This window comes from Corvus hawaiiensis, chromosome 1 (genome assembly GCF_020740725.1).
Source record: "Corvus hawaiiensis isolate bCorHaw1 chromosome 1, bCorHaw1.pri.cur, whole genome shotgun sequence".
Taxonomy (NCBI): domain Eukaryota; kingdom Metazoa; phylum Chordata; class Aves; order Passeriformes; family Corvidae; genus Corvus; species Corvus hawaiiensis.
In genome coordinates this window covers 16123884-16137925 of record NC_063213.1, presented here as the reverse complement: position 1 = coordinate 16137925, position 14042 = coordinate 16123884, and the positions used below count along the sequence as shown (strand labels likewise).

The window sequence follows — 14042 nt, the reverse complement described above, 5'->3', positions numbered from 1 at the left end:
ATGCATGCTTCATGAATTCACAAGTAAGGCTCCAGAATGTCAAAAAGCACTTCCACAGGCTTTTGTTAATTTTCATTCATTAAAACAAGTACTTAAGTACGTGTTTATATTACATATGTTCTTCACGGAATTTAATGTCATCATAGAGTGAACAACTTCTATTTAATTGTAAATGCATTTAAGAGCACCCTTTGTATTCATATTACTGACAAAAGTAAGTTTGGTACCACGGTCATTATCTAGGTTTGTATGAACATAACATTTTTACTAGATATTTCTGGATATTCTTTTTCCCACACAATATTGGTATTTTTTTACACTGGCTCATATACTGAGGATTTCTATTGTTACACAGAACTGCACAAACACAGAGCAGACTTCTTACTCTGTTTGCTTCTGGACTGATTCCCAGCTTGCACATTTAGACAGGGTTAATAAAAATTTAGATTATGTCTGGATTTTAAAGACGAAATTGAGAATAGTAAACAGATGACATTCATCTATATTTACTGTATGTTCATAAAGGTTCGAGCAATGTAACTAGAATTTAAGCTTGGCAAAGGCAAACTCCTAACTTTTTCCTCAACAATTCCTCAGGAAATTACAGCAGAAACATACAATACTATACTGTGACTTAAATATTAGAATTTGGTGAAAAATCATTACATTTATCTGAGTCACTGTAGAGGAGAGGGTTCAAATTAATAGCAGTATAACCTTGGATATAAAAGATTTGACCCCTAATGGTTCAGTCATTCTGCCTTCTGAACACTCTCTTCCTGTGCTCTTCATGACCACCTTGTAAGTGGTCTGAAGTACATATCCTTTCAGAGAGGGTCAGATGTTCACAGAATAATCTGGTTCATGGATTGAAGTGCCAGAGCCTATATATATATGGTTTGTGAAACAAGGAGACACTGAAGTGCATGAGACAGTTTGATTTATAAATCACTGTGTCCTGTTACTGCATGCAAAAGAATGGTAACATCAACTTTCAAAAACCTACCTGCTTTTTTAACGAATGATCCTTAGTGAAGAGCTCCAAGGAACCTCTAATTTCTAAATCAAAAAGCTACTTACTCACAATCAGTGAATATACTTGTGTCCTTACTCCAAAATTGGCCCTAGTTTTTCTGCCTTCTGACTCTCCTCTCTGACATCTCATTCCAAAAGCACATACCCAGCAGGAGAAGGCTGAAGGTACCACCTCTGGACTGATGGCAGCATGCCACTATATGGAAGCTCCCAAGAAAAAAACCATTGCCTGAACTGTACTTAATAATTCTGAATAATTTTTGTAAAGTTTTGCCTAAGTGAACTATACTCCATCTTGATTTTTTGTCCTTTGCTTCTGGGACAACAGTAGCTTCTTCCTCAAGACACCTCCCTCCCAAGATCGCCATGTCTTTTTGCTAACTATGGACCAAAACGTTTCCATGAAAAAGGCTACAGCACCAAGAAAAGGTGGATTCTGTTTAGCTACCTTCATTCTCAAATAAAGCAGCAGCCCACTAAGATCTGATTGCAAAACCATGATAGTCTCACCCTAACAATTCATGGGAGAGTGTTGCTCCTGTTTCAAAGAAATTATTTGATAAGGAAAATTAATTTCATCTGGAATCACATCCAAATTATCATTTTCCAAACATACTCAATATTTCAATACAATTACAATTCAACATTAACTTAGTTGATTACTTAACAAAGGTAAGATGTGTATTTGCAACATGATCAGATGACCACGAGTTCCACAAACACATGATGGAATTATACCACACTAAGGTTTTGTAAAAAGGTCAAAGTTCTTTCAATTATATACTTTGTGTATACCTGATGTAGTTTATATACCACATTTAAAACCATTAAAGCACAATGTGAAAACCAACTCCAGTTTACAGCACTGGTGAACCCAATGGCTTGGATGTACTGAAGTACTTCGACAAGTTTCTTCCCACTCCTCTTGTAGTAGGAGGATGAAAGTCTTGGGAAAAGGGCTGGTTGCCACAAAATCTGCTCCAGCCAGCCTCCAGCTGGCAGGAATTCTGGACAGTTTCAACTAAAATATTTTTATATAGCCTTCAAAATGGCACAAATTAAAAAGTTGAAACATATCATGGAACATTCACCTTTTTTAAATGTTACATTTGTTTGAAATTTGGAATCTTGAAACTGAAGCCAAAGGACTCTTTCCCCTCCTCTTTCCCACTCCCTGCAATGATACATTGAGCTCAGACTAGCTTTAAAGCTAGATTTAAGCTACTGAGTTATTATGACTTATTATATTTGTAATGTGGAAAAAGAACTGGTGCCTGCAAATTTACTCTGTATTCTCACTGAATCCTCCCAAAGTGGTTAGATAGACATGTACAAAGAAAAAATGTGTACACAAAACTTGAATAAAACCTTGAAAGTGCTTTAAAATAATTACTCAAATTTTTCATGATACAGTAACCTTTTTGTTTCATTAAACACTTTGCTTACTTCATGTACTTTAAAAATTTTGACTTTAAAATCAAACCAGTATTTTAGTAGCCCATGTTTAACCAGGTAAAGGCATACACTACATAAACCCTTTATGTCAAATCCAATGAGCCATGTTTAAAACCTTAATATTCATGCATTTGTCATGCAGATTAAGGACATTTGTATGCAGATTACCCCCAAAAGCAAAGTGGACACAGTAGCTCCACGGAAAAGAAGCTGAAAGAAAGGAAAAAAATTGTCGTTTGTAACCAATTGCTCACCTAGATAGGATCCACTGTTGTGACCAGAACATTCAGCATCTTCTGGACGAAGGGTAAAAGCATACAGAATAAAGCCAAGAAATAAAGCAGAATAGTTAGAAGCCCAGCAAAAAAATACAGAAGAAATTATTTTAAAAATGACAACTGTACAAAGCATAGCATTAAAAAGCCTTCAATAAGCCATTTTCTTAAAAACATAAAACAATATTTATTGTTTTATATTTTAGCTGGAGATATTCTTGGATTTTGCAGCATGCACACTGATCTTTTTACCTTTTCAAGCAAAAGTTGTGATGACAACAACCATTCTAAAAAGAATTCTAACACTGTATTATTCACATTTTATCAGTTAATAGAAAATATGCCACTTAAAAGAAAGCAAAATGATCTGATGTAAATCAAGCTTTTTTGTAAACTATACATTATCAGACTTTAGCTTTAAGTTTTGGCTCACTGGATTAGACAGAAAGGTTTTTGATCAAAAACACATCCTCTCATTTAATATAAAATAGCTATAATGTATATTTTTACATGCCAGAAGCCCTTTGATCAAAAATATGAGCTACAATTTCTAATGCTTTTATAAACAAAAGCCTCTTAAGTAAAAAAAAACCCAAAAAACCCCAACCAACCAAACAAAAAACCACAAGAGATCAGCTGCTATTACTTTAACATATGCTGCAAACATAACAGTAACTGGCTACACTCAGAGGGAAAACAGTAACGATGATACCACATAGATGAACTTTCTACCATCTCAGAGAAATAGTCTGTCAGTATTAATTAGAAACGCAAGACCTCTGATGGCCATGAAATTAACTCAGAACCATCTCTTTCCATCCCAGCCCACCCAAGTGCTGCTAGTATTATTCTATCATACTACTTTTCTATACATATCTTGCAGAAGTTCAAGAGAGAGAAAGCAGTTTAAAACAATAGTTCAAATTACTGATCATTAAATGAAGCAACTAGGAATATTCTGGTATTTTTATCTACTTTAAAACATGATTCAATGTATTTGGTGGCAATATAAAAGCATCATAGGTATAACATCTCTTAGAAAGATTGGACTATATTCAATTTAATTCTAAACACATGTTCTCTAAATAAAATTATTGGGCTATTCAGGGAAACTTTTATACATGTACCTTCAATTTCCTCTGAGAAGCACAAAGGAAAAATAGGAAAGGAAATAATTAAATTGAGTGAAAACATAACCTAAGAAAGAAAAGTTAAATCGAAAAAGAAAAATGCACCTACCACACTCAACCGCTTCCTCATCTTAGAACAGCCAAAAAGACAAAGTATTATTGTTTAATACTTCATAAATAGGAAAAAATTCAGGTATGTAAGCTACTCTCAAATTCTCTTGACAGCACCTATTAAATTGAGGCATATACCAACATACCAGTACTGAGTTTAACTGCACTCAGAAAACGACGTAAAAAGGCATTGAAATACTACGTGCACTTTAAACTTCCCATATGAGATTCTTCCACTATTCATTTGGTAGCAATGACCTTACCCAGTTGTCATGGACGATCTCTTTGGTATTAAATGTAAAGTTTGTTAGTTCAAATCAATCAATCTTAATCTAGAATTTCTAAGAAACACTACCATGAACACAATCTCAGTATTTTTTTGCACTTATAGTAACAGCTGGTACTGCCCGTGGAGACGGATTTTGAAGAGGCTTTTTTGGTTATGGCTTTTCTGTTTGGTTGGTTTTGTTTGTTGGTTTGTTTTTTTGTTTTGTCTTGTTTTTTTTAAGTCTACAATTGCAGCTGAAAACATGCTGGAAGAATTTATATACTCTTGTAATCTTTTCTCTGACATTATCCTAATACAATAGATCTACTTAAGACTTTCTCCTTACCTATAGTAAATCAATAAATTTCTGCTGCCTTGATAGTAGAAAACATACATTTTTTCTAATCATCTTTTGGGTTATACAGAAAAGAAAAATAAATATAATGGAGTTCTGTGCACAAAGATAATACATACTAAGGTTAAGATTTATAGAGAGATTTAACAATCTACCTTTCATTCAAATTTCCTTTAAAATGTGAATAAATAGGCTTAAAATATAATTATTTCAAAGACTTTCCATGAAGCATGTCTTTTCTCAGAGTGTGAAAAATTATTCAAGAGCTATTTTACAACCTTTTATGCATAACTAATGTACAAAATAAAAACTAGGTCAAAATTCCCTTGCATATATGACCACATGGAAGAGCTTTTCTCATTCCACATCATGAAATTAAGAGTCTCTTTTGCTGCAGGAAAAATAATGTTTTGTACAATCATTTCTTGGTACCATTTTTCTTGAGGACTTACATTTTAAAATACAAATTTGGAAGACTTTTTTGAATCTTATTTAAAGTTTATTTCTATGGTCAAGGTGACCATATGGTTTAAGTTGGCTGGGAAGTCCCCTAAGGTGAACACTGCTTGGTTGACCACATCTGGTGTCTTAAAAGAGCGTAGACAGTTTTGTGAGTTAAAAGTGAAAGCACTGGATCCATTTTCCTCTCTTGACCTTAAAAGCTCCCAGTTCTTGACAAATGCCCTAAAGCTGGATCTGGAATGGCAGGCTGGCTTCCAGGTACTAATTCTTTTCTCCTTCTCTGTAATGTCCAAGTTTTTCTATATTTCCATTTCCATGACTTTCAGTAGACTACAATGTATCTCCTGAAAACAAGTCACTAATGCTCAACACCAGTTCATATAAATAGATTTTAAAAGTCTCCTGAATTCAAGAAAATTATTTGACTTAACTAGTGAGTGTGCATTTTAAAATACTGTCTGGTATTTTAACAATGGTAACAGGTAAGTCCTCATTTATGAACATGAAAAACCAGAGCAGGAGCAAAGAAGGTCTGTGTGTACACATGGACAGAGGTCTGAACAGGTGTACACTCGCTCAAGCCTGACCACTGCAGAACTCACAGGAGTCCTGCAGGTGTGGTAGATGGTGAAGTTACAGCATCAGGGCTGAGAACAGCTGAAAGGAATCCAGGCTTCTGGGCTACCCCTGCCAGGAAAGGGAACATGCTTATCCATAAATGAAAGACATTAGGATTCCCAAGTGAGTCAGCTGATCCCAGAGAGCACAAGCCAAAATGTCTACAAGCTGAGGTTTAATGCTGAGATAAAGTAAAGGAGTTTTGAACTTTTTGTGTTTTGTTAAAAATCTTCCTTCTTAATACTGCTCTTAACTTTCTTGGGCTACTTTTAAGGTTGAAAATAAGTCTGTAATGAAAATATCTTGGAAATCACTGGGTTTTCATAGCTTAATGCAGCTATAAACAGTCATCAACATGTAGCTCCCAGTTTGAACTTTACAAGGAATTTTACCAGGGCTATTGCCTGTCCCTAGTAAAGTCAGAGGTGACTTGCCAGGAAACTTTGTATTGTGATTCACTACTAAATACAGCTCTGTGCATCTGGAGCAGTTGTATGCATGCAGCAAGTAAGTGTCCAAAGTTCCAAAGTTCTGAGACATGAAAAACTATACAGTTTTTCAATACAGTTTCACTAAGTTGAAGTGGGCTGAGAAAGGAAATAGAGATCTTCATCTAGAAGGGAAAAATTAAAGACTAAAAGAGGTCAAGGACTGAAGAGGAGGAAATCTGATGGGAAGTAGGAAAACAAAAGCAACGACAAAATGAAAAAAAAACCAAACCCAAACCATAAGGCAACATCGAGCAAATAAAACACAGAGAAAACAAGAAATACAATCAATGAAATATATTGTGGTAAGAAGGGAGAGGAAGTTCCAAAGAAAATAGTCATGAAACAGGTTTATGAAACAACAACAAAGCTGTAACAAGACAAATGGGAAAAAAGAAATAGGAAACACAAGTGCAATGGAAGCTTAAGAAGTAGGTGGTTTTATTCATTTTAGAAAGATTTCAGCGTAGCCAATAATGCTAAACTACAACAATGAAAACCAGTATCGCATACACTGTGTTTTTGTATGTATTTTAACTGAAATGTAATCAAGATTTGGTTTTGGGGGCCTCACCTAAATTATACTACTTAGGAAGCTCAAAACCAGGGCCACTTCCAGGAGCATTCTCAACTCTTTGGAACAGTCCAGCACCAGATTAAGAATTTTAGCTTTTGTTGATTTTCTTTCAAAAATATTTCCACCAAGCAATTTTACTTAGATGTTTCTCAATCTAAAATTAGACCCAGCAGCTCTGTTCTAGTTTCTTATCACAAAAAAGTTGAATTATTCCTTAAACTATACTTTACTTTGGGACAATGCTCTACCTTATTAAGCAGTCTTGATTTTTTAGTGATGAACAGTCCCACATAGCAATCAACATTTTTACTGTTTTGCAGGTTTTTATCCTATGGAGTTTTGTAGATTGAATGATACATATAAGTTCATGCAATAGGAAATTTAAGATGATCTAATTTAATTCTCTCATAAAACCATCAGGTAACAGTATCTCTACGAAGATAATTTGGAAAATGAAGAAGGATGGTCTTGCAGTGAAGGACAGATCCATTTCCAGTTCTGTCTCATGTGACCTAGACTCAAATGACATCCAGCTTCCGGTTTCCTTAATTTCTCTGTGGTAGTAGGAAGTTAAGATTTGTAAGGACAGGAGACTTCTGAACAAAAATGCTAATGTGCTAATTTATAGGTCTGGTTTATTTTTTTTATATACTCGTAACTATCTGCAGGTGGGCAATCAAGTTTCAAATATGAACACAGAAAAATACTGAGAAGAAAGGCAGAGTTAAGATTGTGCAGCAATTATAACAAGCAAAATAATCCTAATATACATTTATCCTAAATGTTTGGTCTTCAAACACAAGTTGTACAAAACATTTATTCTTCTAGCCTGTTAAAATTTTTTTGTTGGCAGAACACAATCTTCAATTCAAAAGACACTCAACTATGGGTAAACTGGGTTACATCTTGTTTGAATGAACACCATTTGGCTGCAGTTAAGTCTTTCCTCTTGCTCATACAATGCCAGTCATATATGGTAAATCAAAATTGAAAGTAAAATGGGTTTTAAGCCTTAGAAAAACTATATGGTGATGGCTTTATCACAGTAAGTATTTACATTTAGCATTAAATACACAGAACAAATGTATTTTCATGAAAAAGACATCTCTGAACAACTCTGTCATATATGCTACAAACATATATTAAACTGTACACAGGGTATGGATGTACATGTACACATATGAATGCAGTGCACAAACTAACAGAGCTTACAGGCTACGCTCGTATAAAATATAAAGTTACCAGCAATTTTCATACCAGAGACAACACATACATAACATAAGAATAAACAGAGTAACCACTGTGAAAGCAAAATTATGCTGAAGGAATATAATTTGGCTGATAATTGCAGTTTATAACAACTGCAGAATAGTAAGTTGTTTGGTTGTTATGAAAAGATTTTTTGTTCCTTAAAAAAACAGTTTAGCACTTGTGCCTACAAATTAACGTAGTCTACACATGCAAGAATGACCAAACCTGTTGGCAATATCTATTACAGTCAGAGCATGAGCAGTCTTTGTATTGAAGTTAACAGACTGGGAGCTATTTAAAAAATAATTCTTCCTCATACAAAGTCTCATATCACTCCAATTTAGCTGGCATGCAGCAACAGGACAACTCACAGAACCATCTCTGGCTGACAAAGCTGTCCAAGCTAAGGTGACCTCCTAAAGCCGGGAATGCTGTTAAGTATTATTGAGGAATACCAGGTGAGCAGGTTTCTGTGGAGCTGGCATTCAGCAGTGGCTCACAAGCTCAGACACATGAAAGCCTGTTGCACACAGGCAGACACACCAACAGTACCTCCCTCTGCATCCCAGAGAGTTCCCTCACACCCACTCAGGTATATGGCATGTTCACCATTCCAGCACATGCAGGGTTAGTCCTACGCACACAATCTCATGCAACTCTGTTCCTTTACTTTCATTCCATTTTCCTATTTTTTTTCCTATGCTGCCTGTTCCTACAATTTTTTCCCCACTATCTTTTCCCCACAGTATTAATGTACAAAACCACTTTTTGCTGAAAAGTCATTGCTGTTAAGTACTGAAAAAATGCTGAATATGCTTCAGTGGTTCGTTATTCCTCCATCACTTCTGCACTAACCCTGAGCCTGGGAATTAACATATCAATCTTATCAGCAGGTCTGAACATCTAACAGCCACTTATCTCACGTGTCAGATATTACTGTTGAACTTACTAAGGTTTTCTACCAACAATAGCAAAAAAAATCAGGTCAGAGTTCTTGTCAGTAATTTTTGCATTCACTGTTTCAAAGACTTTTACAAAATACATATATTAGTATTTTATTTAAACAGAATCAGCAAGCAATTGAACCACTGCACAAATAGCAATGACTATAGCAACACTCCTGCATAATACTGTTAATTGCATTAATCTAATAATATCAAAGCCCATCCTCTGTGGGGTTTTGCTTAATGGGGCTAAGGGGCAGATTTTGTCCATCTGTTCTTCCATTGCCCTTGTTGCAATTCCTTCTCCTTTTCTTCATCCTCAATACGAAATTTCACTTCCTCTCTTTTACCTTTATTTTTTATTCCTACTTTTTCTACATCTTCCTCTTGTCAGTGCAGGTTCCACCTACATTGCCAGTTTCTTTCAACTTCAGTCCCAGGTACCATCAAACTCTGCATCTTCTCCATTTGCACATGGAAATGTATGATTTCACTTACCTTTCAATATGGAGTGTACATTGTTCTGCCCCCTCCTCCAGTGCACACATGACATGTAAAATGTTTTTCACTTTAACAGGTACCATGTGAGAATTATTATGTTTTATCTTTCAAGAAAAGGGCTAAATGCTGGATAGGCATGTGTATTTACACATACACATGATGGAACAGTTCACTTGGCTATTAAAGTGAAAATAAGAATTGGCATTTCCATTAAAAACTGATCCTTTTAGTAACTTAGAACTAGACTGGATTTATTTCAGTGCAAATAATTCTTGCAGAAAAGGTTTTGTAGAAAGTATTTTTTACTCTTTCCTCAATATGGGTATGCATACGATCATCACCTAAAAGGCCCACTTTTATTTTGCTTCCAAGCATATAATACACAAATATGTGTAAAGATTAGCAAACTACATGCATTGCTATGCTGAAAAGAGTGAAAAATTCAAAATAGGAAACAGAAAGAACGCTTCCCAAAAGTCATCCAATCTATCTCCTTTCAGGTTTTCAAACATATTTAATTATCAAAGCATAAACAGTTCTTGACTGTTTCAGAGAGCTCTTTGTATAGACAAATATAACAATCCTTTCCAGTTCCAGAATTGGCTTGAGAAGAAAAGGAAAAAAGAAGTTATAGGATACTTCTTGCATATTATATGATTTTAACTGATTTTTAGATTAATTTTCAAGTAGAAGGACACTGCCACCCTAAAAGCCCACCTAAGAAACCAGAGCTGACTCACATTTTTTGGGTATTCAAGAAAACAGAATATTTTTCCTTGATTCTCCCTATTAAAAACAAAGGTATGTATCAAGGTTTTTTCCTCATTGCAAAACATGGGATTTGTGGAGTGAGTTGACTGAACAGAGCAGACCAACATCCACAGCTACATACCAGGTGTCAAGAAAGCTTCCTAGTGCAACTCCCAGTCCTGTCAGGAAAGGGACATCTCTCAGCAGCTCTCCTGAAGTCAATAGGTTTTCATCTTTTTTGAAAGCCATAAGAATAGCAACTGGCAAAGTGCCCTTTTTCTCCAAACTGCTAAGGAAATTCAGGTCATGTGACTGGATGGAATCCACTGCAATAGCAAGCAGCTTCTCAATATACAGCAAGTTCAGGATGATCTGCAGAACATGTTTTCCCACATAATTACCCTTCCAAACACTGGAAAACCCTATATTAAGATGAAGGATTAAAAAGAAGTCTGAAGAAGTCAAGCATTATCAATTTCCCACCTTCACACATGGGCTAAAAAAAAATAAAACTGAACCCAGCAGTTCTTTCCCATTTCCTGTTCTCTGTGTCACCTTCCTTACAATGTTTCTGGTACTGTCAGAATGCTGGTTGTTCAGCTGAGCAATGCATAATTTTCCAGCATGTCCCAATTTTGGCAAGATGATTGCTGTGCACAAATACAGACATGGCCTCCATATCTCACAACTTCACTGCTATGCTTGGTAAAACAAAAAAACTGATTAACTTTAGAAAGATCACAGAGGTGCAGAGCTTCCCAGAAGAACCTTCTTGAAAATCCAAGCAAGTGGAAGGTTTTCCTGAGAGCAACTTGAGCAACATCCTAGTCACAACAGTTTTTCTACAGCTGAATTCTGGTCTTTAAAATGTCTTCTCTATGAAGGATCTGAATTCCCTCCCAGCACTAAAAACATGTTTAGTCTTTGAACAAAGGGATAAATCTCTACTCAGAACAGCATTTCCCCTGTTCCCATGAAAATCTGGCAGATACAGCAGCAGACTTTCTTAAGAAAAAAGGAAGAGAGAGAATGATAAACCTACATTACTCTGCAGTCTTTCCTCCTTCAAAAGGCACCATTGCCTTCTAGATGGTATTTACCTGGAACTTGCCTTGTTCAAAGAAATTCCACAAGAGAACAGTAATAGGCATACTGCTTGGCCCTCATGCTCTGTCATGTTTTAAAAGAAAGGGGGAGAGGAACTCTTCTCCCTGTTTAAGCTAGTTAAGGGAGTCAGTGGAAAAAGCAGAGACAACAGTAGACATTGTACTCTGGGTCTTCTTTAGGCTGTAATTTTGGCAATTCCCAATCAAGTTCAGGCTACCTATTTGGAAGGATGAGATGCATCTTGTAAAACCTTTCACTTGAAGGTCACTAGAAAGATGCAGTCCATTACAAAAGGATTCATGCAGTGTTGCTGCAGCAGCTGATTTACCTCTTCAAAAGCACCAGTGCCACCTTAATTGAAGGCTCTTGTTGAGTGTATTATCCAGAGTCAAGAACAGTGGGCAGAGAGAAATAGCTATACCCTGGGATCAGACACTTTTCCAAAACTGGGGCAGAGCAACTTGACCTAGAACCTAGAAAAACAACAGATTTACTTCAAGCTGGAGGAGCTCCTCTTGTTTCTAAGATCTATGTAAACAGAAAAGCTATAGTGCAATTGTAATGTCTGTTACTGTAATTACAAAGCTAATCAAGGGCTTTGGAGTTAACAATAGCATTAGGGCACACAACCAAAGAGTGAAATGGAATGAAAGATAGAAAACACAGATTATTAGAAAAATAACAGTTACTGTCAAGCTTCAGAACACAACAACCATAGCAAGAAGTTAGGAAAATTGCAACAGAAACCTTGGTGAGGAGTTTTAAAGTTAAAAGCATTTAGTTTGGCACTTAGTGCGCCAGCATCCACTGTTTGCCATAGTACCCATACTTTTTCTTTCATTGTTAGATAATGAAAGGTGATTGGAAACGTTAGACCACTTTCTGAATACTTCTAGTTGAACTCACAATCATGTTTGTATTTAAGATTTAGATCCTACTGAAGTGTGATAGTTTCTTATATTGCTGACTTTGTTATGAGTCTGCACAACTGAAAGAAATAACAGGTCAAGTAAAACATGCAATAATACTTAACCCAGATGTCGATGTAAATTCCAGTGAAGAGAAAATATTTGTTTCAATGTATGAGCTTTCTTAGAGGTTGTTTTTCTTAAATTGTGCAACTACTGTATTTAAAAACAGACACTATTAAGGATGAGTTTGTTTAAAAAACATTAAGAAATGATTCTGTGAATGTGTATCAGCGAAACAAATGTTCTGACTTTTAAAAAATTCTACTGCTTCATGGGACACAAAAAATTACTAACTATATGGGCGAGAGAAGGGGAGACTATCAGACCTTTTATCTTACTCTTAATATAAATTTCACTGTGTTGGTGCAGTCCAAATTATATAAACTGTTCAGCCAATTCTGTACTTTTTCAACAGGAAAAGAATATTCTTCAACCTTTGAAATATAAGAATATTCTTCAACCTTTGAAATACTACATATCAAAATATTAATTGGGCTCAATACTTCAAAAACAAAGTCAGAGGGCTGGGAAAGTTTCTAGCTACTTTTAAAGCTTTTAATGACATTATTTGTATTTATTTTCCTATTGATAAAATGGGATCAAGAAGCTGTAGTGCCCAGGAGAAATGCGTCCTATAGTTGAAACAAACTGCTATTTTATAAGGTTAGAGATATGGAGTATTATTTCTATTCCAGGTTAACAGACTTACATGATTTTCTGTTGGAAATTTTCAGTGGCTGAACCTGCACTTCTGGTCTTCTTAGTGCAAATCTCCTATAAAATGGGAGGTGGTGGGGAAAAGACACAAACTCCTCAGTTTTCACTGCAAATTTGCGATTAATAAACACTTAATATCATGAGACTATTGCAAAATACCCAAAAGATTTTATAAGAAATTAACTTAAAACAATGCAATCCATTCACAATCTAAAAAAATTAAATCTTGCCTGAAATTTTTGTAAGCTCTCCAAAACCTGCTGCAGTTCTTATTCCTGCATAGTACATCAGTGTGGATGCAGATACTGATGTGCTATTTTCCATATGTTTTTTCTTTCAATCTGGATCAGCGTTATCCTATCAGTTTTTGTCATTATCAATTCTAGCCAGAGAAATAAGGAAATCCAGAGTATTTCAGCAACATGTTTCCAAGTTCACTTGTCCTGCTGCAAATGCACATTTATTGTACCCATGTAAACTACGAGCATTACACATGCCAACTACGCTAACTTAACAACTCAGCAATAAGACTATTATTCTCTTACTTCAAAAAATAATGAAATTATGCTTCTCAGTAGCTCACCTCTCCTGGAAATGCTTTGAAGGGATCAAGCCTGCTCTGGGATTGGCATCACCTTCATGTTTGGCTTGCCACCAGGTTGCATCATCCTGGCTCATGATCTGAAGGATATCTCCTTTTCTGAAAGCAAGTCCAGCTTCTTTACAAGGAATTGCTTTATCTTCATTAGGATCATAGTCAAATAAGGCTCTGATAAACATCTGAAACAAAGAGTGTTTTATCTTTAGAATCAAAATATTAAATGCAATCCAAAGGTACATCCCTTTTCTGTTTCTACAGTTCAAAACCACTGAACTAAATAATGTAAACATTTACTGCTGCAAAACATTCTTATTGATGTCTAGCATTGGAAGTTCATACGGGAATGTTCAACTCATTGCTTCTGCAACTGCAGCCTCAATGGATTTAAAGGCTCTGTGACTCAGGGCAAGCAGGACTTTGCAGGTG

The 14042-nt window shown here is 35.6% G+C and overlaps 1 protein-coding gene across 9 annotated transcripts in view; it reads right to left on the bottom strand.

Annotated features, from left to right (window-relative positions):
- The window catches only part of MPP7 (MAGUK p55 scaffold protein 7), a 161135-nt gene that overhangs the window by 20470 nt on the left and 126623 nt on the right, over window positions 1-14042 (bottom strand). For 5 of the 9 annotated variants that reach the window (XM_048294327.1, XM_048294318.1, XM_048294357.1 and 2 more), the window contains 5 exons: window positions 13599-13795; window positions 13008-13072; window positions 4005-4025; window positions 3893-3904; window positions 2745-2786 (listed from right to left, as the gene is read on the bottom strand). In XM_048294327.1, coding sequence (XP_048150284.1) covers window positions 2745-2786; window positions 3893-3904; window positions 4005-4025; window positions 13008-13072; window positions 13599-13795 — 337 coding nt within the window. Of the gene's footprint in view, window positions 1-2658; window positions 2701-2744; window positions 2787-3892; window positions 3905-4004; window positions 4026-13007; window positions 13073-13598; window positions 13796-14042 lie in introns of all 9 variants that reach the window. The other 4 variants (XM_048294375.1, XM_048294346.1, XM_048294384.1 and 1 more) reach the window with 4 other exon arrangements.